We start from the raw sequence: 25,439 nt of genomic DNA, 5'->3' as shown, positions 1-25,439 counted from the left end.
AACTGTAAGGATACATGCAATTATGAAATGGTAAAACTGTGCGAAAATGATGTAGAAACAAATCAATTTGACGTGAATGACATATTTAGGTAAGTCAGTATGTTAATGAATAAAAACTCGTCAAAGACTCTCATCGATTAACCAAGCCATGCAACCTATCTTAGGTTTCATATTCCTACCATTTGTGAAACCCTTTTAACCTAGTTACTTGTTTCTACAAAATTTAAAAAAGGTATTTTAAAAGTTTAAAAGACAAACATGGATGAGTATATTATTATTAGTGACTTAAAACTTGAATTGCACAGTCAAAATCACAGTAAATCACTGTGGTGGAGAAAAGTTTAGAGGCTAACGGTCAGAGCTAGAATGCAAAGACTAATCCATTCCCAAATAATAACCTATGAAAATGATCAATTTGATATGAGTACCTTCGCCCATACATCACAATATACCAACGGTATTAGAAGATTTATGTTGCAAGTCTTGAAACTTGATATCTTAAGGGTCAAGTTGATATTTTAAGGAGTAATGTGACTATGTTAGCTCATTTAATAAAAAAAATAAATAAAAATTAAAAAGCATATTCTGACATAAAATAAATCATTTATAAATACTATATATATTACATATACATATCAGAAAAGGTGATTTGATAAATATTTTTATACACAAATGTCTCAGCAGAATTTACTAGCCATTTTTAACAATTAAATATATATATTAAGAAACTTATACAATAAAAAGAGATAAATAATCAAAAATAATTTTCTACTGAACACAACGCTCTAATTCTGCTGAACACAACGCTCTAATTCTACTGAACACAACGCTCCAGTTCTAATGCTGCTTTAATTTTCATTTAAAGAGCAACAGATGCACGACAAGGGCATATTATCATTTAAATTTTATTGATTTGAGCTATTTTGTTCCAGCAGTCTAAAGCAATCTTTTCACCTTCTTTTTTCAAGAAATAGCTTTTCTATAAAACAATCGCTTGTTTCGAGGGAATGCCATTGATTAATAATACTTTAGCTTGCGCATTCGCTTTTTCACAAACTAATGTAATAATCTAAAGAGAAAAATCAGTTTCCCCACTCAAGAAGTACACATTTTAAAATTAAAATATGGCTGAGCAGTTTATAATAATATTTACAAAAAAATATACAAATCGTTCAACCTTAGTACCACGATGTTCTTTTTTAGTTAAAAATGCCGGGACACCATATGTAATATGGGCCCTTGTAGACTCTTGTAGTTCCATTCCAATTCCTTCTTTACTCCATTTACTTCTTGGTGGTCCCATATTTCTCTAGATAAATTTTGTTAACGATGATTTCAAAAAAGTTGTTTCATAAAAATTGTTAAAGCGATAGATAGCTATTCTTTTACAAATCCTTACCAAATCCTGTAACGAGTAAGTCCTTTGCTCGCCTGACCAGTTCATATTGAAATCCTCCAAAGGGATATACACACCACCTGCGTAAATGTCTTCTTTACCATCTTGATTGTACACTTCTAGCACAATAATTCTAAAAAAATACAGTAAAAAACCAACTAGCACTCATAATGTTGGTCTCACTGTGCTTGCGTGTAACCACCAGGATAAATCTTGTTTTAATCTTAAAGATTTTGCGTTGACATCATTTTTATGTCAGAAAAGCATTTCTAAATAATTTTAAAAACCTAGCAAAATGCTTTTTTTAAACCCATATTTTTCCTATACAAGATTACATACAGTGACTATTAAACAGCTAACAACATTTATAATGAAAATTTATCGTTTTTGAGCATTTTGCAGTATTTAAACTTAAAACATTAAGTTTTATATTTATATCCGTGTTTTGAATATTTTAGGACATTCTATTTTGAATGCCGCAACAAAAAGTACTAAAAAACCTAAAGAAATGTAGAAACCAATGAACAACTCCAGTGATGGAATAATGCGTTCAACTAATGTTTGTGCATGTTCATCAACACGCAAGAGTTCAGGAGAAATATAATTTTTGAATTCCTATGATTATATGTATAAACATTAATAATAAACTTGTTATAGTAGGTAACTATGGGACCAAAAGTTCTTTTCTTTTGACTTTTGAGAGAACTTTCCTCCTCACACTAAAGCAGGCATTTAAGACTGGTCACTTAAATTAAATACTTCTTTTGTTTTTCATCAGTTTGTTAAGGTCTTTTTTTAACTGAAGCCAAAAGTAATAAACTTTTAGCACAAATGTTATCACAATATTTGTCAAGTACCATGGTTTAATTTTTTTTTTCAATTATCTTGATATTTTATCAATCAAATCTTTAGCTTTGTGGCCTCCCCTTAGTTAAACACAAACATTATTTTTGAAAGTGCAAATGCTTTTAGGTTTTTAATACACTCCATATTGAACTCTGAACAAAGTTTTAAATACGATTTTGTGTTGTAACAGCTATTCTAATAACTTTATCTATGTAAATAACATCATACTTTTTAACTTTTTTTTTGCTGATATATATAAAAGTATATTTAGCAATTAATTAAGATTTTGAAATACTTCTGAAACAAATAATAACAACTACCCTAAAATTTTAAAAGTAAACCAAGATTTACACAGGTGGTTGCAGACAAGCACAATAGTTTTAATAGATATTGCTATTTATATTGGAATAATAATATTAATATTGGAATAAACAAAGCCATGATCATTAGAAACTATTATTACATACCTTCTTTTTAATTCATTTGTATGTACCTCAAACTTAAAAGATTCTTCCCAAATAGGCTCAGTTGTAGATGATAGCTAATTTAAGAATTGTTTGACAAATAATTCTAGGGAACTTTATAATTAAAAATCAAAAAGGCCCCCAAAAAAAACTACTTAAAAAAAAAGCAATTATGATAAAACATAAAATAATATCCACAAAAAGTATATTCTTATTGTTAAGAAATCTAATCTGATAGTCTTGATTTTTTTTGCTGCAAATTTTTTTTACTTTTTTGTTTACCAGTGATCAACTTGTTAAATTAATGACCACTAAAAGAAACTTTAAAAATTATTTATAGAATTTTCTGAAGTCAGTGATTGAATAGCTTTTTTTTTACATGAGAGAGAAAATGTTTTTGGCATGAGAAAACATGTTCTTTTGGGCAATAACATATTTTTTATACTTTCAAAATTGTTTATTATAACATTTTAACTTGTTTGTTTGGTATTACAGACTTTACTATTAAACTCCTTTTCTTAAATTTTGAGCATTTTTACGTTCTTTTATTATAATTGTACTTTTTTGATGAAAGTAGCAATCTTAGGTTTGAATTAGATTTAAAAACAGTTTTATAGCTTTCTTCCTGAGTTAGTGGAGGTATCAAAGGCAGGATGACTATACAGAGGTTGTTTGAGATAGTTAAGATTTGACTTCTATATCTTTTTTATATATTTATTTACATATATTATTTATTACCTCTTTATATTTTTATATTATATATTCTACTTTTGTTCATTGTTTTTGTACCTAATTTTAATAAATACATAAACAAGAAAATTTATCTTGTTTTTGCTTGTGAAAAATTTATTTTGTTTTGCTACATACAGAGTGAGCTCTGTAAAACGTGCAGCTTAGAATCTTTGGATCATAATTTGGATGTGGTTTAATCTGAACATTAGTTACTACCTTTCAATGTAAACTTTATTAAATATGGTAATATCAAAAAAGTTCAATGCCTTTATATCTTTTTTGACTTCAATTTAAAATAGTTTTAAACTGTGTCACATGGCAAAGGTTAGAAAATTATGGTAACTTGTCAATATATCTTAGAAGTGATTTTAGACTCATTGCCATTTTAAAAACATTTTCTTCAAAGAACTAAAAAAAAAACCATTTCAGAACAACATTATAAGAAAGTCCTTTTGGTCCTAAGTTTTCCAGTTCTTGAACCTTATCATTCCAGGAGTTTCTAAGTTGTTCTGTTTAAAAAATAGTCATTATTGAACTTTTACAGCTTTTGTTTTTATAAGTTGATCTAAAAGTATTAAGTTAGCATTTTTAAGTGCTATTGATGGGTAAAAGTTCACTAAATCTAAACTTAATTGTTACTGAAATCACATGCAATCGACTTGCTTTTTTTATTGCATGTTCTATTCTTACAAAACATTTACTTTTCTCAAAATTAATAAATATCAATGTTTGATACTCTTAATTTCTGTGAATACAATATAACATATATGATAAGCATAAATAGATAAATAAATAAGGAAAAACAAATACTACCTTTGTTTGAAATTTTTGGGGGAAACCAGTAATATATTGTCTCACAAACAATTGATATAGAGGGCTAGTTCTACTCATTCCTTTTGCTCTATGAATAGTTAAAACAAGAGAATTTGGTTGGTTAATGGTGATCGTAACATCAATAAAGCCCATAATTGATGAATCAGTCTATAAAAAAATTCTCAAGTTCAAGAAATCCTTTTTTTGGCACATATATCAGACAACCCTAATTCTAAAACAAAAAAACAAAAAAAAATGAAACCAAAACAAGTGAAACTGCATTTATTTGAAGGGATTACAGAGTAATATTACCCTTCTACAAAACTTACTTTTGGCATTAACTTAAGCCACATTATTCGGCCATTTTTAATATCTAAAGAACTTAAAGTCAGGGTTATTTCTCCAAGACACTCATCAGATGTCAAATTACTATTATCTTTCAAAGTGATGTGCAAGCATGTATTCGGGACCTCATTTTCATTTAATTGAAAAGTAAGTACTTCTTGATAGACAGGATCACAAGTGCTAAACTTAACAGATGTCTTGCGTGTTATTATATCCAATGGATTGCTAGAAGATAAAAGATTTAGGCTAGATTTAATTTTATAACATACAAAACCTCTAGTGACAGAATGTGATAATTTAAGGAACATTTCTAGTATTTTAATATTTTTTAACAATCATATATATATATATATATATATATATATATATATATATATATATATATATATATATATATATATATATATATATATATATATATATATATATATATATGTATATATATGTATATATATATATGTATATATATATATAAATATAAATATATATATATAAATATAAATATATATATATATATATATGTATATATATATATGTATATATATATATATATATGTATATATATATAAATATAAATATATATATATATATATATGTATATATATATATGTATATATATATATATATATATGTATATATGTATATATATGTATATTAGGGCTGTTCATGTGAACACAGGAAAAAAATTTTTTTCTCGGATTTGAATGCATAGTTGTTTATTTTGTGCCATTTGACATAGTAATTGACTGTGGAAAAAATCTTTCCAATCAGATAATGTTTAGGGGGTGCTCAATGACCATAAAGTTTTACGAAAAACGTCAAAAACGTGTAAAAAGTTCCAAAGTTCCAAAAATTTCTAGAACCTGGTTAGTTAGATTTTTTCCACTGAAATATTGTCTGATTGCGTGCTATATAGATTAATTAAAGTGCAGCAGATTAACTGTCATCAGGGCACCAGACTAAAAAATGTCTGCTAGTGTTTAAAACAACTGTGTTTATATCATTTTGTTAAAATTTGTATTCATAATTTTAATACTATTGTTTAACTCAATTTAGAATTTGTTCAAACAGAATAAAAAGGTTTACAAGTATAAATATTATTTTTATTTGGAATTTCAGTTTGACAACAAATGTATTAATATTTTGATAGTACCTAACCTTAGTAACCTATTACAGAAAACTAGCATGGTAGTCTGGTAGTGTATTGTTTGTTATTAAGTGCAGATAATAATAATTTCTAATTTGAAAATATTTATTTAATTTCTTTAGTAATAATTATTATAATATATTGCTGCAGCTGCATAAACCAACAACTAAATGATAAGTTTGTATAATATGGTATTGAGTTTTGATTTTCTCATAATATTTCAGTTATCATTGAAATGGCAGCATCATCTCGTGTTGCTATCTCTACACGACTTCAAACCAAAATCTTTTTAATTGGACAACCAGAGCCAAATCTTCCAGATAAAGTTCTTCCCTTAACATCTGATGTTTTAAAAACATTTTTTTATCATCTTAATTCAACCAAAAAGTCAGTGCCTGAAAGTCTTAAAACAACTGTTGATGAACTGATTATTATTTGGAATAAAGCCCGTATTCCGACAGCATTTCATCCGAATGTAGTCTTAAAGTTGAAAACTTTAGTCCAGGAATTTAAATTAATAAAAAAAAATAAATCCAGATTGTCAGATTCTCAGAAATCGAGAGAGAAATCATTTACAGACACCATTGGCCTACTTTTTGACATTGCCCACAAGGATGCTGAAACCATGATCAGAATTGAAGAAGATAAAGAATTTTTATTGGATCAGAGATGTCAGAGAAAAATGGTGATGTTTGGAGAGGACAAAGAACTTTCAAAATTAGAAGAAAGAAATGAAGCAAGGAAACAAGCAGAGAGAGAACGAAAGCTAAAAGAAGAGCAAAGACAATCTGGTGCGAGTGCAATAGTTCCTGTTATTGAACCTTTACATGACGAAAGTTATAGTGATGACAACGATAACGATGCTGTTGATAATGACAAAATGGTTGATAGAGATTTTGAGATAGAAATCCCTGTTTATTACAGACAACAAGTCAGTAAAGCAAGTTCTTCAGGGTCAGCTGAATCAAGTTTAGCAAGTACTCCAAAACGACAATGTATCTTAGATACAATTCTTGACTCGCCTGATGTTTCATCAACATTAGACAGAATTAATCTATCTGACACAAAATTTACTATACTAGCAGCAGCAATTGCAAGGGCTGGTGGACAGAACCTCGATGATGGATCATTGTCACGTTCTACAGTCCGTAGAAAACGAACCTATCATCGATCAAATATTGAAGCCACTGTTCGAACTGAATTCTGCGATTTGGACAAACCACCATTAATCGTCCACTGGGATGGCAAACTGATGATAGATCGTACAAATTCTGCAGCCCCTAAAGCAAATGTTGACCGGCTATCTGTAGGTGTGACAGGTCACAATGTTGACAAAATACTTGGAATAGCAAAACTATCAGCTGGAACTGGAGAAGCCCAAGCAAAAGCAGTTATTCATCTGCTTAATTTCTGGGACATAATTGGTGATGTTATTGGAATGAGTTTTGATACTACAGCCTCTAACACTGGCTCCAAAAATGGTGCATGTGTAGTTCTAGAGAAACATATAGGTAGAAATTTGTTATATTTCGCTTGCAGACACCATGTTCATGAGATCATAGTAGCAGGAGTGTTTGGATCACTATTTGGACCATCATCTGGTCCCAACATACCTCTTTTCCAGAGATTTCAGCAATATTGGCCCAAAGTTAATCAAGGAAATTTTAAACCTCTGGATGACATTCGAATGAAAATACCCCTGGTGCAAGAACTACAAAATGAAGTGATTGCATTCCTCAAAGAAAACCTGCATGTTAAAATGCCAAGGGATGACTACAAAGAAATCATGGATCTCTGTCTGTTAATACTTGGAAAACTGCCTGATCAAGAAGAGAAAAATTATCATTTCAAGATCCCTGGTGCTTATCACATGGCTCGCTGGATGGCCAAGGTTATTTATTGTTTTAAGATTTATTTATTTCGTGAAGAGTTCAAGTTGACCACAAAAGAGGAAAAAAATCTCTGTGAATTTTGCTTATTTGCTAGTCTGGTTTATGTAAAATCTTGGATATCATGCACAAATGCCAGCGATGCTCCAGTTAATGACTTGTTTCTGTTTCAGCAACTTAAGCAGTTTGCAGTTGTGAATAAAACGATTTCCGAAGCAGCAGTCAAGAACTTTCAAAACCATTTGTGGTACCTTTCACCAGAATTGGTCCCACTAGCTTTGTTTTCAAACAAACTTCAAACGAAAGAGGAGCGAAAAATGATTTCCAACATGAAATTTCACGGTGAGAACTGGTCTGAAAGGTTGATCAAATTAAAGAACATTGAAAGTCTAGAGAAGAAATCTCTGGACATGCTGGTGACATCAGTTTCAGCAAGTGCGTTGCGGTCAATGAAGGTTGATATTGATTTTCTGTTCAACAATGATCCAGCTACCTGGAATGATTCCCCAGAATACCAAGAAGGAAAAAATTTAGTATATTCATTGAAAGTAGTAAATGATGCTGCCGAATGATCTGTGGCTTTAATGTCGATGTTTAATGAATCGATTACAAGGAATGAATCTGAAATGCAGAGGTTAATTCAGGTGGTTGAGGATCACAGAAAGCGAGTGCCAGATGCCAGAAAGTGTACTCTGAAGAGTTATAGTCCTCGCTAGCATTAACATTGCACGAACTATAACATTACGATAATTAAATGTTAATTGCTCATATGTTTTTTTGTTTATAATTCGTATTTTAATCAATGACAAAGAGTCAAAAATCCTATAACAAAAACCGCAGAACTTTAGTCGTATTGCAGTATTTTATTTCATTAATTTCTCTGCTAATAAACCAGTCTAAAGTTGATGTGGATTGTAATTTGTATTCAGAATTTAATATTTAGAGATAATTAAAACTGATCAAATCTGAAAAATCTAATTAACCGGGTTTTAGAAATTTGTGGAACTTTGTTACTTTTTCCATGTTTTTCACATTTTTCGTAAAACTTTATGGTCATTGAGCACCCCCTAAACATTATCTGATTGGAAAGATTTTTTGCACAGTTAATTACTATGTCAAATGGCACAAAATAAACAACTATGCAATCAAATCTGAAAAAAAAAATTTTTTTGGACAGCCCTAATGTATATATATACATATACTATATATATATATATATATATATATATATATATATATATATATATATATATATATATATATATATATATATATATATATATATATATATATATATATATAAAAGAAACAAACTGTTTTTTTACTGTTAAGATTATTTTTTACTTAGCTAGTCAAACAAGGACAGCTAGAGAAGTTAGCTCTCTACAGCTAAGTCAAAAGTCTGGCTCATTAAATATGGAGTTAGCTGCAGTCCAGCACAACCTCTGAATTGAGGTTGTGCTGGACTGCAGCTAACTCCATATTTAATGAGCAAGAAATTTAAAAAAAGATGGCATATTTGTAAAGATATAAAATGTAAAAAAATGCTTTCTGAAAAGAATAAAAAAAATTAGTATTTGACTGCATGCAAAATGTTATAAATAAAATGGTTTAAGCAAAATTGTAATGGAGAAAATGGAAACAGTTAAATTTGTAAAAAATAAAATACCACTTTTTTTGCTACTGTTTTGTCAGACCACCTGGTTTGATATATTGAAGAATATATATAAATTTAAACTTAATTAAATAAAATCATTTAATATCCTAAACTGTTAAAGTCCCAACCTTATTTGAAACAAATCAACAACAGCAAAAGGATCCGGTAATTTTGCAGCATCTCTTTTTAAAAGCCTCTTTACTTGTATAAATTTTAAATGCAAAATTTGTTCTTCTACCATATATTTAGCTGCAATTTTAACTTCACCATAATTGAAGCTAGCAGAATTGATTGAAGGATACAAACCCATAAACAAATCATGCAACAACTAAAATTTATGTTAAATAAAATTATATTTTCATGTATAAACTTTTATGCTAAACCGCAAATTTTAGAAAACTAATTGCCTAACAAAAAATTAATATGAACAGTCTCATTTTTTAGTAGATATTAGAAGCGAATAAGTTAATTACAAATCTAAAAAACATAGACATGGGCAAAATATTGAAGCTGTACATAACACCAACACATTTGCTCAAAAAAATTTATAAAATTCTAAATAAAATATTAAAAAAGCAGGAGTTACCTGAGTTTGTTGTACCACAATTTCTTCTTGTGTCTGTGATGCTAGGGCATTTCTTTTTAGATGAAAATGATTTGAGATATTGTTAGATATACTCTTGAACAAATTCTCACCATATAACTCATTCTCCTTAAACTCATCCTCAAACAGCTGTTTAACGCTTTTTTGCTGAGAGAATTTATTTCTATTTAAAAGAATTCTGCGTTGCACACTACTACTGGACCCCATTAAAAAGTGTTCCTAAATTAATAGCTATAAAGTATTTTTATGTTTACTTATTTAAAGCATTTCGAGGTTACCATAACAAGGAGTGACTATTTTACCGGTAGCGTCAGTGGAGATTTACCTGTCGCGGAAAAAACTGTCCGAAGAATAAGTTGTCCGGTGTCTCGGTAAAATAGAATCCGTGAAATTAAGACTCTTGAGGCAAGTTTTCCCGGAAAATGAAAACCTTTTGAGTAAAAATTTACCAGGAAATTAAGAGTAGATCTTAAATTAAGACTCCAATATTCTCTTGAAATCATAAGTTCATCTCGCTACTACGACGTTTTTTGTATCTTGTATTCAACGCAAATATTTTCTTTCATAAACATTTGAAATTTAACTCTATACTAAATATACTAAATTACTAAACATATCGCAAGGTTAGAATTATTTTATATCTCCCATTTTAAACATTTTGAGAAAGTTTTTGATTTTTTTCTAAAAGTAAAAACTGCTTAAATTTTTAGCTTTACTTTTTAAAGAAATAATACCTATTACTTTAAATAATTTATATTTAAACAAATCATTAAAAAAAAAAAAGTTTTAAAAATAAGTGTAATTTAAAAGTAATCGTTACTTACTAAAATTAATAACTTATTTTATCCCAACGTTTAAAATGGGAGATAAAACAAAATAATTCTAACCTCGCGATATAACAAGAATATATAAATTGAAATCAAATCACGTTACTACGGAACCGTTATGGAACAAAGTGAATTTCAAGTTTACAATTTTGTAAAGAATGATAAACACTTGTTTGGAATTTTTTGAAAAAAGTTTAATAAATCTGTAACCATAAGGAAAAAAAATTATAACCATGACGAAGCAAGTAATGAAACTAAGGTAAGCATTAAAACAAATTATAAAAATGAAAAATCTATTTTTGAATCAAAACATTTAAACAATCATTTAAGAATCAAAAAATTTAAGTTTATTGGGAAAGGATAAAAGTAAGCGTCTGTCAAGCATTTCACAAAGTGATTGCGCATTTCATTCACAACAAACCAATCATCAAAAAGGGATTTTCTATCCAATAAAATATTAGCATAACCCAAAGCAAAGACACCACAATTGAAACCATTGGTCTGTTTATAAATGGGAAGAAATGTAACTTCAAGCTGGAGGTCTAAAAACAGATTTCAAACATATTTTCGAGATTAGTGTTAGAATACTGTGCAGGCTGCCACACACTTGAACCCTGGCACTTGAAGTGAATGCTAATAGTCAATTACAACTACCATCGTGCAATAATTGAAGATGGTCACCAAAACCTTGAAGTATATCGACTTCTTTTTCTGGCAGTATAGTTTTAATTGGTAGGTTTCAAAGCTACCAAGAGCCTTACAAACTAACTTTTGTCCTGTGTCTATAAGGTAATTGTTCAACCAACCATCTTTACTTTCAAGGATATCCCTATCTGCCTCTGTGAGCCTATACAGCTCATTCTTGAGCCATGAAGACGTAACATGCGAAGATGATTGATTCGGCTGACATACTTTCGTTTTCCAGAAGATTCGATCATTTGATGTTGATTTTGATTTCTCGCCTGCTCCTTGAATGTAGTGTTTTAGCTGAACAATGTTACATGTTTTCTTAAGAGTTTTCGTTGCTAATGAAAAAGTGGTATCAAAAAAGTCGAATGGTTGTTCTTCATTTCCATCTCCTTTTTCTGTGTTCTCGTTGATTGCTTTCATCTTTGTCCAGATAATGCTTCACATCAATTGACAAAACTGGCTTATGATTATACATGAGCATGAACGGAAAATACTTGGTAGAAGAATGTCGACTTACGCAATGAGCAAAAAGAGTACCCACGATGATTTGGGGCCGCATTTCAGGCTTACTTTCCAAAACCTTTACCAAAGAGTTTTTTATTCTTCGGTTTTGACGTTCTACAAATCCATTCGCCTGAGGGTCATAAACAAAAAATATTTTGTTTTTATCAAAATACAAAAAAATGATAGTGCGCACAGAAAAAGTAGACACCGTAAAACAAAATTACACTTCTAATTTGTTTCGCGGTACCGTATGTCTATTCTAGAAAATCTTTGGCACGGGATGTGCGCCACCATTGTCAGCGCTTAAGAGCTGTATGAAATATAAGGATACCGGCTTCATTAGAGTTAATTTATATAATTTGAAGACATTTGAGTCGATTGTTGATATTAAATTTTTAAACGATTGCAGCACTGCGTTAACTGTTTCGGCTTAAGTATATACTGTATGCGGTTTTATGAAACCCAGAACGTTTTCATTCGTCTACGTCTTACTTCTGAAAAAAACTGATGAAATTTACAGATTTTTTTAGTTGGCTTTTAGTATTAAAAGAATATAGTCACGTTCTAACTATGGGTTATCATAATTTGGCTTATATAAATACATTCAATTATAAAACTACTCCATAACACAACATCAGGTTGCATATTCCATCTTGTTCCATTAAGTTTGGCACAAACTCCAAGTTCCAGAATCAAGAATACTTCCGTATTTATTTAAATATTTTAACATTTATAATAAATACAAACAATTATATTGTTTTCATAAAACTAAGATATGATACACTTTAGGTTATGTAAAGCAAAATTCAATAGAAAATAGGAGAATGCTTACGTGCAATTCTGTTCCGAAAATTATTTGAAAATAGGAGAATGCTTACATGCAATTCTGTTACGAAAATTATTTGAAAATAGGAGAATGCTTACGTACAATTCTGTTCCGAAAATTATTTGAAAATAGGAGAATGCTTACATGCAATTCTGTTACGAAAATTATTTGATAGCATTTAAATCTTATTTAAAATCTTTAAACTCACAAAGCCGTGCGTATTTAAAAATTTAATTATATACAATATTGATAGCAATAAAATATACATTATAAGTCACATCAATGGGTTATGAATGAAAATGACGAAGTCTACTTTTTTGCAAGTTCTTGAATGAACTCAGGCAAGTGAGATACTTTTAGCTTCACGTTTTCTGGCAAAGAATCTGATTTTGAATAACTAAAAAACAATTGTATGCATTCAGAGAAACATCTTAAAAATAAACATACAAAAGCAAAATAAATAAAAAAACTGCTCACTTAAAGGTCTCGCCTTGATGGTTAACGTAACGTACTGTTAATCCGTTAAAGATTACTTGAGTTCCATCGTTGAACTGAACTTCAATTTCTCCATTAAGTAACTAAAAGTCAAAAGAAAAACTCAAAAGAACATTTTAAAGTTAAGAATTTCAAATTAAAAAAAGTTCCACAATGAGTAACCTTGAAAATGTAGAGTAAAAAATAAACAAAAACGCCCAACAAAATTTACAGTAATTGTTACGAAAGTAAACAAAAGGAAGGATAACCCGAAAAAATAAAGTCTGGAGTATGGAAACATATTAAGCCTAATTTTGAAAATAATAATAATAATACAAAATGTCAAGTTTGCTCCACCATTTTAGCTCACTACATAAGCTCTTTTTATAAGAAAATAAAGCGTTCGGTTAAACCTGCGGTTTCTGAAATTTTTTTTATAATTAGCCCCTAAAGTTTCTTAATTATCCTTATTTGAGTCTGAAAAGTTTCTAAAGAAATGATTTTTTTTAAAGGTTTTCTTATTTTTGTATGATGGTTTCAGTATAAAAAGAGTCATCTCACAAAAACGGCATGGATCGTGAATTACGACATTATTACGAGATTATTCTAGGAAAACTGACTGCTTGATCACTGCTGATGCCAGTGAGGATCATTTAATTCAATCTTAGGGCTTGCCAGACTACCCAGTGCCCCTGTTACACTTGGAAATTAAGTCAGTCAATTTCAAATGTTGTTAATATGACAGATAACAAAGAATACTGTGAGGAAGAACTAAATTAAAAACAACCATCGGAAAAGACATAAACAAGATGACTCGTCAACTCTTCATATAAATAAATGATAAAGCTAAAAGAATTAAGTTAAAAACATCAACTGAGAATAGACCTACACACGGAAACTTATTCAACCTGCCATATAAATAAACGATAAAGCGAAAAGAAGAAAAGTAAAAAAACAACTGGGTAAAGACGTAAACGCGAAGACTCGTAAACGATAAAACGGAAAGAAGAAAAGTTAAAAAAACAACTGGGAAAAGACGTAAACACGAAGACTTATCAACCTGCCATTTAAATAAATGGCATCGCAACCGGAAAATAAGAAAAACTATAAAAGCTCGAAAAAAAAAGAGACTGACGGTTAGGAGAACAATTTTAAAGAGAGAATTTTTGTGATTGAAAAATACTTTGATGAACAAGGAGTTTTATAAATAAAAAAAAAAAAAAGAAACTTTTGATAATCAGAAGAATTAAAGAATTAAATAGAAATCAGAAGAAATATCAATTAAAGAGGGATAACCAGAAGTTTCAAATAAAGAAGAGATATTCGTATAGAAAAAGAAGAACAAAAGAGGAGTAATTGATCAAAACAGTATCAAACACTACAAGTAGCGTAAGAGAATATTATTTGTATTTTATAAACGTAATGAATAAAAGAGTGCTAACCATTACATACTAATAGAACGTTTATTGAGTTATATTGTTTAATAGAATATATTGAGGACGGTAAACACAACCTTAACCCTTTAACGATTAAACCTTGCCCATTCCAAACAAAACTATCCACAAACCACACTGTCAAACCTAGAGCACAAACCTCCCTAAACCCTTACATCATTACACTACAAACAACTAACCAACAAACATTAAATAACTTAATTTATTCAAAAATGCCACCCTCACAATACGATGAGCATGAGTTTAAAGGGGTGACTGTTAAAGCTGTTGAAGATGGAAATGTAATTGATATATTCAACTAAATTTTTATTAGACAACAACCAATATTATAAAAACAGTTTTTCATTCTTTGGATCAAATGAATATTTTTTAAAATTATTTTGATTATAAATAAAAAAAACTAACTTAAAAAACATTTTTTTTATTTATAATCAAGTAATTACTAAAGGTTTACTAAAAAAATGCTAAAAAATATCAAAATTCTTCAAAATAAACTTTTCAAGTAATTTGCTAGCTCAAGTGCAACAATACAAAAAAAAATTTTTTTTTCTTAATCTGCTTATACATTGTATAAAAATCAGTCAAAGAGTTGACTATTATTTAGTGAAGAAGTCACATTTTATACTCTTAAAAAAATTAACATAAGGATAGATTAAGACAACTTGATGGTTCTTAAGGTTGCAGATTAAAACATTATAATATTTTTTTGTTTTAGTTATAAGTGACTACCTACTTGAGAAGCCCAACCAGTAGATGGTAAAAAGGTTTTTTTAACTACTTCTGATGGTTCAGCTATTCGATCCAAAGAAGAAGTTGAACTAGCTCGAACAGGCCCTTTAGGTCGATTTGGTAATATACCAGACTTTGTCTGAGGTAACTTTTTGGGAATATCAGACAAGAGTGTTCCATCAAATGACATCACTGAAACAGATACAGGAGCATTTGATTGAGGTGAAGATGGAGCAATTGATGATAAAGCATTATATTGCCTAAAGCATGAATTAACACACTGATGGTATATTTTGTAGACTATCAAAAATATAAATGTAACTTAAATTTAAAACAATATCATAATTACCTAACTTCTGATTTTTTTGAAGTAACTCTCTTGGTAGTAAACGGTCTTTTACCTATGACTACAGGGAAGTATGAAGAGCTGCAGTCAAGTTTGCACAAAGCAGCTTCAAGGATTTGGCAGTGTTGTTTGCAAGCTTGAGCATGAGTTAGAAGTTCTTTTTCTGAGCTTGAAAAAGATTCATCTGAATGATTATATTTACTGCATCTTCCATTTATGTCAATGATTTTTATTGCATCAAACGAAAGACTGACTTTACAACCTAAACAAGGACTTTCTTTTTACAAAAACAAAAACAAAACTATCATATTATTGTTAGGTTAATTACTATATCATTAAAAAAGTGTAAAGTTCATTTAAATACAATTAATTATTTAACAACTTTTACCATTATAAAAAGAAGCTTCAAAATCCGGAGGGATATTCTCCATTAAAGAGCATTTTGCTAGATTGGAATAAAATGTAATCTAAAATTAAAAAAAAAATCTGTTTAATGAACATCAAAAACACACAAATAGATTGGAAACATGTAAAAAGTTTAGAGCAAATTACCTTCGGAGTTTTCATCTTGACTAAACGCACAAATTTATCAGCGTACTTATACTTTAACCACAACTTTGTTGGCAAACCTCCAAATGCATGGCAAACAGCTGACTGGGGAACAGCAATAGGAGATTCTTCTAATGGAACACCAATCTTTCCATTTGGGTTAAATATTGTCACCTTAATTCCATCTGAAGAGATTTGAAATACTTCAACAACATAATCAATACCTCCTCTGTTTTGTAGAAATTCCAGACACACAGTTTCATCTTCAAGAATGCTAACCACAGCATTGCGAGTTTTTTGACGAATAGGACGCAACCGAGCAGCAGAAAGGGGCTCCATAATCTTATCTAACGTCTGTAATGGCACATTTTTTTCATCAGTGTTTCTAATGCTTTGGTTTTCTTTATCATTAAAATGATTTCTAAAGACCTTTGTTTCTTTAGTTCTTTCTTCTATAATATTACTACAATCATGAAGTGGTCGTTTATGAGAATCGTGTTCACAAATGCTCTTACAGGAAACATTGCTACTTTCATGCCAACAATGAGAATGTGAACAACTAGTTGAACAATTGCAAGAAGATCTTGATAAGCAGTGTCTAACATTGTCATATTGACAAGTAGTTGCAGTTGAAAATGTTGAAAAAGCTTGTGTAGAAATATTTCTTGTACAACAGATTGATTTATCCTCAAACATTTCCCTATTTACAACATGTTAAATTATTTGGACTGTTTGGGTACAAAGCTAATGAAAATATTTATTGAAAAATTTTTTATTATAAATTCTTCATAGAAATGGAATGGGATATTAAGATTAGTTAATCCACTTTAAAAAGCCTTAAGGAATTGGTTTTAAAATTTTCTACAAATAATCTGATGTGTTAAAAAATAATTTAAAACATTTATGCCTCTTTTTCATTTTTAGAAAAAACTGTCCTACGTGTATTCATACCTGTGTCCTAACTTAACAGGTGGAGAAGGAGGATGAGTGATTAAATATCTATTATCTGAACTGGCTTTACTTATATCTGTAGATGATGTTCCATGGCCACTATCAATTGAAATTAAACCATTTTGATATGCATTCTTAAAAGAAAAAAACTATTTAAAACTTTTAAATAAATTAAACAGAAGTAACATGCATTCATACATTTTTTAGGAAAAAATGGGGAAAATATTCTTGCTTCATAGACAATAACCAGCAAACTTGTAAGTAACAATACAAAATGAAAAAAACCAACACACAAATAAACATTTAAATTTTACATTTTAATGCATAATAAAATTACCATAAAAGTTTTTTTTTCTAACAAGAAAGGGTGGTCCAAAATACCTAAATAAAAATTAACAGCCATTAAAATAAAAATTGAATAATTAAATAAGATGACCACTTTACAATGCATTAATCAAATCATGACAATAAAAAGGATTGTAATTTTTTATAACGATATTCTAAACTTTGAAAGTATTACCTGAGAGGGTAATTCTGTCATTTGGGTTCTACATCAAAGAAGAATAAAAAGATTTGAAAAGTTAATTGTTACTCATTATGTATTCAAAAGATTACCAATAGACAGTAAATTTATGACATTAAGATATATAAAGTCAATTTTTTCAAAGGAAAGAACTAGAAAAGCTAACTTTTTTAAGAAGTTTATCAATCAGGTCTTTTGCTTCAAACGACAGATACCTAGTGAAACAAAACCAATGAATTTATGAGAAAACCAGACAAAAATATATTAATTTCACTAAACCTTATTAAAAAATATATTAAAAAATAAAAATTGTTTCCAAAAACATAACACCTAAAAGGACAAGTCAAAATATAATAGATGGAAAAACAATCAGGCAACTAATATATAATCATATTAAAAAAAAATTAAATGTACTTTGGTACATTGTAGTCAGCCATCACCACTCTGTTTAAAGTTGTTTTCACACCTTCTGTCTGTAAATAAATATATTACATAAAAAATAATAATTTTTATCAATTGAAATGAAAACATTAAGTTTTATTTCAATATTTCTGAAATGAGACTCTGGCATACTTAAAATGAATATTCTAAAACTTTTATTGAAAATCAACTAGCAACTTACATCAAAAGGAGGTTTGCCAACAAGAAGAGTGTAAAGCATACAACCTAAACTCCAAACATCTGATTCCAGACCATGGGGACTTCTAGTTGCAATTTCTCTAAGCATTTAAAAATTTGAACAAGAGAAAATGAGAAAAATCTTTGAGCAAACTTTTCATACTTAAAATTTTTTTAAAAGTAGTTTACTTAAACATCAAATCATTTTTATCATTTCATTAATTTCAGAAATATTAAAAAAATTTCATTAAATTCATTATCTAAGAGAAACTTACGGTGATATATAATTCGGGGTTCCACACATTGTGTAATGCTTATCTGTAGGCATGTTAAGTTTTGTAGCAAGTCCAAAATCAGCAATTTTCTAGTAAAAGAAAATGTTTATACCCAAGGAGTTTAAATGACTAAATGACTTAAAGGCACTAAGTGACACACAATAACATGGAGAAAAGTTGTTCAAGAATATAATAAAAACAAAATTTGACAATACAACTTCACTACATGATTTTTTTTGTATAAGCAACTTAGAATTTTGGTCAGAACTCGAGTTGCTTATTTTTCAGCCAATTTCTATATCTAGAGTTGCTTAATGGTTGCTTAAGTTTCTTAGCCTAAATTTGAGTGTTTTTACGAATAAGAGACAAAATACGGTTTAATATCAAGTCTTTAACAGAAGAGTGCTCTTTACAACTAAAACCACTTAAATTCTAATAAAAAAAAAAAAGATCAAAAATGTTTCTCTCTTCTGCTGGATCTTTATTTTCTTCATCTCAACTTTCTTCGTCTTCTTGTCCGTCTGATTTTTCTACTTGTCCATCTAGTTCCTCGTCTTCTCCGTCTGATTCATCAGGCAAAACATCAATAGGGTTATCCTTTACTTTGTCTGGAATAGGAGTCTCTGTGATTTCCACCGAGTTGTCAATGTCAACAGGGGGTGGAACAACATAAGCAGGCATGCCTTCAGGATTTATCTTATCGTCCTCGCTACCATCAGCCATGATAAGACATCCTGTTTTCACAAAGCTCTTATAAAGCATACAAAGAAATTTCTCGTCTTTGGATGTTTTACGGTAAGCTTCACCGACCCAACGAGTTATCAAAATGTGGCGATCTTTTGCCGACAATTTCCAATAATCATTGCCAAGCCAGAGATTGATGTTTTCATTATTTTCGAGCCAGGTGTTTTGTTCTGCTTTAATATGTGATTTGAATGCTTTTCCTGGTCCGGCACCAACAGGTTGACAAAAATGTGTCCTGTTGGGAACACCAAACCAGACAATACCTTTATGTTGTCGCATTTCATTCAAAAACTCATCAGCGACTTGGGCTGTCAGGTTATTGCAGAACAAAACATACTCATCCAGGTTAGCGACAGCATTGCAGAGAGTGTTCTTCACCCATTTCACGGAAAACGCTGTACCTGCCCATGCATTTGGTTGCCAGTACACATCTACATCAGTGTCATAGGCTAAAACTTCATTTTGACTAATCCTTTTCCCCTTACCTCTGAAAATCAACATCGGCTTCACCATTCCTTCAGGACTGAAACATATTTGAAGGGTAGCTTGTCGCTTATCAAGCCCACTCCTAGGTTGAGCTACCAATACTTTATGGTCCCTTCGTTCCTTTCCCTTACTCATTGGAATTTCATATGTTCGTTTGCTCTCGACTACAAATGGGAGTGGAATTTGATCTACATTGATTCTCTTTTTCGGTGGGAAACGCCCCCATTTTTTATCGTATGTGGGTTTGCCACTTCCAGACTTAATCAACTTTTCTCTCAAATTTGAATGCCATTTCATCAGAATCAAGGTTTGCTTCTTTACGTCAGCTTGGCACTTACGTTGAACACACAGCATGCGGATCTTATTTTTCCTTAAGAAATGAGTGACTATTGATTTTGGCAATTTGTCAGCATTCGGGCTTTGTTGTAGATGAATTTGATTCGCTCGGACATATAACCACTCAAAGTTAACTTTTAGCCCCTTTTTTCTTGCTTCGGAGAATTTATCATAAAGTTTGTTAAACAAAGCTTTGTGTTTGTCGCCTCTTCGGCATTTCCTGAATAACGCGTTTTTCTTGTTTTCATTGTACTTAATGTAGATTTCTTTTTCCTTAAATTTCCATTGTGTAATCATACTCCTATGAGCGTTACACTTTTTTGCTACATTCCTACTTAACATACCATCGTTTAAGTCATTTAGCGCATCAACCTTTTCTTTTAACGTATAGCTCTTCCGTTTGTCAGCAATTTTTGGTAATTTGTTAGCTTCAACATCAGTAACAAGCTTCTCTAAAACCGATTTCACAGTTTTTTCAATATTATTGTACTTGTTCTTTCCATCAATGATTTGATCCAAGCTCATTGATTTCGGGTCTTTGTCAGTTTGAGTAATATCCGTATGTGATAACTTATTTTTACACCAAAACTCGTGCATCGAAAGAGCTTGTGATGTTTTCAGTGATTTTTTGCAAACAATACATTCAAACAAATTATCTTCTTTTTCCTTCGGCACTACATTTACCAACTCACTACAATGACAAATCTTTTTGGTAAAACCAAAGTTGAACAAATTTGTCTGCTTTCTCTTACTCATGATCTTAACAGCGTTGTCAACAACATACACAACAACAACACTACTGTGATTACTTTCTTTTGAAATCGTTTATCTAAAAGAAGTCATTACATTGCAGAGAAAAAAATTGATTCGAACGCAAAATCGAATGTTTTCATTTCTCAAAAAAATGTGTACAGCAATTTTTTAAACTACATAAAGCTATGTTTTATATCCAACATAAAAATAGTATTTGACAGTAAATAAAGGAACTTTTTGAGTGCTTTGATTTTTATGTACAATTTATGAGTTGCTTATGTTAACATTTGTTCAGAACTGAAGTTGCTTAATATTTTTTCACATTGAGTTCAGTTGCTTATAAACGAGTTGCTTATACAAAAAAAATCGTGTAATGTGGATTAAAATTTAAAAGTTCAATCAAATAGAGCATAAAGGCTTATAATAACTAGTATTTCAAATTTAGTCAAAAATATGAAGCTTTTTTGAAGACTTTAATCATTAAGTTTTCATTCATTTGTGCACCATTTTAAATATTAACTCATAATTTTGAGCTCTTACTTTTTAAATGATGGGTAATGAATTTAAAATTTACATGTCATGTTTAATGATTACTATGTCAGAAAACAATCAATGTAAATAACTAAAAAGGATGAGTTTATCTGTAATAAAATAGCAGTAAACATTTCAAAACAGAGAAAATATATACTTGTTTGTAAAATGACACACACTCAATATTTATTTCGTATTCATACAAAGTATTGGCAATTTTTAATCTCACTTACAATATCCATATTTTTTGTAAGGAGAATGTTTCCAAGCGAAAGATCTCTGTGTAAAATTCCATGAGAATGAAGGTAAAGTAGCCCAATAATAACCTCTCTAATTGTTTTACGAGCTTAAGTTAAAAATAAAAAAAATAAAACCATCATTTTTGGTATCATTTTTATCATTATTGCCATTATCATTGTTGTCATGATTATTGTCATTTTAGTCATCAAGATCATCATTTTTACCATCACCACAGTTATCTTACAAATTTATAGTGCATTTCAGAATCATTAACTTAAATTTCATTTTACTCTTAATTTGAAGAGTAAAATGAAAATTTTATATTTTAATTAAAAGTTTTGATAATGGAAACTTCTGATCATCATGATCATCATGATCATCATGATCATCCTGATCCTGATAATTGTAATCATTATCATGATGATAATGATGATCATTATCATCATGATAATGATCATCATTATCATGATGATAATGATCATCATTATCATGATGATAATGATGATCATCATGAAAGAAAATACAAAAAGAAGAAAAAAATTTTAACAAAGAGTTTGTTAACCTTGTTCTTCATTCATGGGACTCAGTTTTCTTTTTAAGAACTGCTGCAATTCTCCATTATGGCATAATTCCAGAATTAGATAAACATAATTACTATCTTCAAATGAACAATACATCTGAAAACATCAAAACTAGTTCTACCAATAATGTTATTGCCAGATAAAGTTCTAGCAATATAGTTATTGCCAGATAAAGTGTTACAATAAACTCATTTTTATGAGCAATACTTTAGAGAAAATGATGAAAATATTAGATAACTCTTGCTGTTAAAAATTTAAATGAAATTTGAACGCGGCAGTTTTCTAAATCTTATGCATATCCCTAACTACCAATTAAACCTCTATTAAAATTAACTACTTACTTCAAGTATCGATGGGTGTTTTAGCTGACAGTGTATTTCTACTTCATTACAAACTCTTTTCATCATGCTACTGTTCTGCAACTTTCTTTTGTCTATCTAAATTGTATCCAAGATGTAGAATGACTAATCAATAAAATATTAATAAAAACATTCACATTAATGGTAATTTCTAAAAAACAAGGCCTTTTTTATTTTAAGCCTAATAAAGTTTTTAAAATTTTTATTCTTAAAAAAAAACTTTATATATTTTAAATTGGAGCATTTCATTTAGTTGGCAATAAAATTGCTGCAATTTAATCATTGGGTAAAGATGAACTCATAGCTTTGCAAAAAGAAAACTTTTTACACACCAAAATTGTTTTGTGAAGAAATAGTGATCAATAGTGGAACTATTGAGTATTTATATCCTAGGTTTATTTTACCTACATTTATATTACCTACCAATATTTAACATACTCCCAATAAGTTGGCCTGTGTAGAGAGACAATTTTTCTAAAATAAAACTCATGAGTGAGCTATCAAACATCAGACTTATTGGCATCAGTAACTAAAGTATTTTTGAATCAAATACACAGTTAATTTTTTTTAATAAAAAAATAATCCCAAAATATGAATTGACCTATAAAAATTGATAAATATTAAATATTAATTTCATTAAGTTTTTAGATGTGTTATGATTTGTAAAATATTGATGCAGCAAAAAATGACATACTCTTGATTTTCCTACTTAATTTCCTAATAGCTATAAAAAAATGTCAACTTGTGTCAACTAATTATTGTTATGAAAAAAATCATATTGATTTTTTATTTAAAAATGGAAATTCAATTCAATTAAAAAACAATAATTATAATACAGAGAAGTGAAACACTAAAAAAATATTTTTAATGTAACTATATAATTTTAAAATAAATATTACAAATTTTAATGGTTGAGCTTATGTTTATTTGTGTCAACCATTACACAAGATCTGCTTTAGGTTCTTTTCAAGTATCAAATCTGACCTCAAAAAAAATAGATAAAAAAGGTGCAATTATGTCAATTATGTTTTAATGTGTGCTTTTCAAGATTCTGAAGTAAAGTAGATTTTTACTTTAGCTATTGTACCACAGATACAAGAAAACTAAAAAAATCTGAAAACCTTATGGATTATCTAAATGTGCCTATTACTACTTCAACAGACCTAAAATTGTTATCAAACTATCCTTGCAATTGGTATTAAAATTACAGAGACATGCAAACTTAGATTCTTTAAGAAGGCCTTTACTAATTTGTATGAATCTGTCATGAAGAAAGGTAGTAGCATTAGATTTTTTCTAGAATATTTACTTTAGTTAATACTATTCTAGAAAAAATATATATTAGTGAGGTAAATTACAAACATTACTGCTTTCAATATATTTGATAATAAAGATATTCCACTTTAATATTTACGTAAAAATATACATCAAAAAAATAATATGTCCATACTTTCTCATATTTGTAAATTACAGAAATGACACAATGCCTTGACAGTTTTGTCTACCCAGCCATAATTTACCACTAGGCACCACTTGCTGACTGGTCAAAAGAATAGAATTTACAAAGAGTTGAAGAATGTTTTGCCAAATTTTTGATGAGTGATTTGTGTGTGTAAAAGATAAATATATACTAATATGTTTGCAATGTAAAATCAAAATTTATCTTGAAATAAAAATAACATACTATTTTTTATATCATATTAACTTTAAAAATATATTACATTATTTAAGCTAAAACTAAATTACTTTTAATAAAGATTTAAGTAAGAATCTAAACATCGTTACTTTTTTTAAAAAAAACTGTTTTTTTACATTACAAATAAAAAAAATGGAACTTTAAAATTGTCTACTCAGTCTGTAAAGAATCTTGGAAAAAGTAAACTGCATACCATTTTTATTGCAACTTCTTTAGAGGAGGGCTTGTGCAAACCACGATAAACAACTGCAAATGAGCCACGGCCAAGAAGCTCAAAAACTTCATAGTTATCTATAGAATCTTCTTCATCTCTACTAGAGATAGGAGTCATCTTCCTTTAAATGACTTTTAATATAAATTTTAACCTGGTATCTGAGGCTAGCAAGCTACTTTTTAGGTGATTTCTTTATGAATTTGTATTTACTCCGCTTTATTGCTACCATCTTTACAAAATTTCCGCGCTTTTTAAAATTGTTAAAAACGGCAACTTCGCGGATTTAAAACTTTCGATCACCAGTTTCTAGACCTACTTTTGTGGTTTCTAAAATCACATAGACTTTATAATTTAGGTTTTAACTGACAACTTTTCTTATATTAAACTTAGATTTACACAAATTATGACCTACTTGATTTATTGCATGCTTTTCTTTAGATCTATCCGAAACCGACAAGATAATTACTTAATAGTTGATTAGTTCGAAGTTTTCGGTTGTAATAAAAATTTAATGGAGTAGGTATATCAAAAAATGAATGTAGATTTAAACCCAAAAACATTATTGTAGGTTGATTTTATCGTATAAAAAAATTTAATAGTTTGTAAAAAAATAGACTAAAGTCGTCAGTCTAAAAATACCTTAACTTAACTGTTACCATCAATAAAACCCACCCAACATAAGACGACTTTAAGATGTATGTAATTTATCTTTAACTCGTCTAGACATCTGCAACTAGTTAAAGATGATTTTAAGACGGCTTTTCCACACGTCATTAAGACGTCTTCCGACAAATAGTTTAAGACGTCCTTTAGACATCTTAACAAGACGTCTTTCGGAAT

At 29.3% G+C, this 25,439-nt stretch overlaps 3 protein-coding genes across 6 annotated transcripts; 1 reads left to right on the top strand and 2 right to left on the bottom strand.

The window, feature by feature from the left end:
* Nucleotides 1-774: 774 nt before the first annotated feature.
* Nucleotides 775-10,198, bottom strand: LOC149891624 (synaptotagmin-7-like). The gene is made up of 8 exons (XM_090077232.1): nt 9,876-10,198; nt 9,418-9,617; nt 4,581-4,821; nt 4,252-4,419; nt 2,710-2,783; nt 1,400-1,529; nt 1,178-1,309; nt 775-1,069 (listed from the first exon to the last, which is right to left on the bottom strand). Exons 1-8 carry the CDS (start codon nt 10,098-10,100, stop codon nt 980-982), a joined length of 1,260 nt encoding a protein of 419 aa, XP_089933358.1. The 5' UTR covers nt 10,101-10,198; the 3' UTR covers nt 775-979.
* Nucleotides 5,870-8,204, top strand: LOC149891625 (uncharacterized). Its single transcript, XM_090080423.1, has 2 exons — nt 5,870-7,634; nt 7,806-8,204. The coding sequence occupies exons 1-2, from the start codon at nt 5,979-5,981 to the stop codon at nt 8,202-8,204; spliced, it is 2,055 nt and encodes a 684-aa protein (XP_089936549.1). The 5' UTR covers nt 5,870-5,978.
* Nucleotides 10,199-13,012: 2,814 nt separating the features above from the next.
* LOC145189404 (serine/threonine-protein kinase PLK4-like) lies at nt 13,013-24,858 on the bottom strand. Of its 4 annotated transcripts, none has more exons than XR_016449445.1 (17): nt 24,579-24,853; nt 22,672-22,767; nt 22,312-22,426; nt 21,743-21,855; nt 18,660-18,748; nt 18,389-18,485; nt 18,181-18,239; nt 17,933-17,981; nt 17,764-17,791; nt 17,581-17,624; nt 17,244-17,377; nt 16,296-16,992; nt 16,132-16,210; nt 15,747-16,005; nt 15,398-15,657; nt 13,218-13,318; nt 13,013-13,137 (listed from the first exon to the last, which is right to left on the bottom strand). XR_016449445.1 is itself a non-coding variant. In XM_090077215.1 (17 exons), exons 1-17 carry the CDS (start codon nt 24,714-24,716, stop codon nt 13,050-13,052), a joined length of 2,442 nt encoding a protein of 813 aa, XP_089933341.1. In that variant the 5' UTR covers nt 24,717-24,853; the 3' UTR covers nt 13,013-13,049. The 4 variants fall into 4 exon arrangements, 2 of the variants coding, with proteins under 2 accessions (XP_089933341.1, XP_089933342.1); XR_016449446.1 differs by having other exon boundaries at nt 15,402-15,589; XM_090077215.1 differs by having other exon boundaries at nt 15,402-15,657.
* Nucleotides 24,859-25,439: the final 581 nt, after the last annotated feature.

Source organism: Hydra viridissima, unplaced genomic scaffold (genome assembly GCF_058129835.1).
Source record: "Hydra viridissima isolate aposymbiotic clone 2 unplaced genomic scaffold, HvirCarnegie_v1 scaffold_2, whole genome shotgun sequence".
NCBI classification, from domain to species: domain Eukaryota; kingdom Metazoa; phylum Cnidaria; class Hydrozoa; order Anthoathecata; family Hydridae; genus Hydra; species Hydra viridissima.
Note: the sequence above shows the minus strand (reverse complement) of the source record. Positions and strands in the feature narration are given on the sequence as shown.

Coding starts and splice junctions, on each gene's coding strand:
- LOC149891625 (XM_090080423.1), top strand. CDS start 5,979: ATGGCAGCATCATCTCGTGTTGCTATCTCTACACGACTTCAAACCAAA. Junction 7,635..7,805: donor TGGCTCGCTGGATGGCCAAG/GTTATTTATTGT, acceptor TTTCTGTTTCAG/CAACTTAAGCAGTTTGCAGT.
- LOC149891624 (XM_090077232.1), bottom strand. CDS start 10,100: ATGGGGTCCAGTAGTAGTGTGCAACGCAGAATTCTTTTAAATAGAAAT. Junction 4,822..9,417: donor GTTGATTTGTTTCAAATAAG/GTTGGGACTTTA, acceptor TTTATCTTCTAG/CAATCCATTGGATATAATAA. Junction 1,530..2,709: donor ACAAATGAATTAAAAAGAAG/GTATGTAATAAT, acceptor GTATTTTTTTAG/AATTATTGTGCTAGAAGTGT.
- LOC145189404 (XM_090077215.1), bottom strand. CDS start 24,716: ATGACTCCTATCTCTAGTAGAGATGAAGAAGATTCTATAGATAACTAT. Junction 21,856..22,311: donor TCCCATGAATGAAGAACAAG/GTTAACAAACTC, acceptor TTTTAACTTAAG/CTCGTAAAACAATTAGAGAG. Junction 16,993..17,243: donor CCTGTTAAGTTAGGACACAG/GTATGAATACAC, acceptor TGTTGTAAATAG/GGAAATGTTTGAGGATAAAT.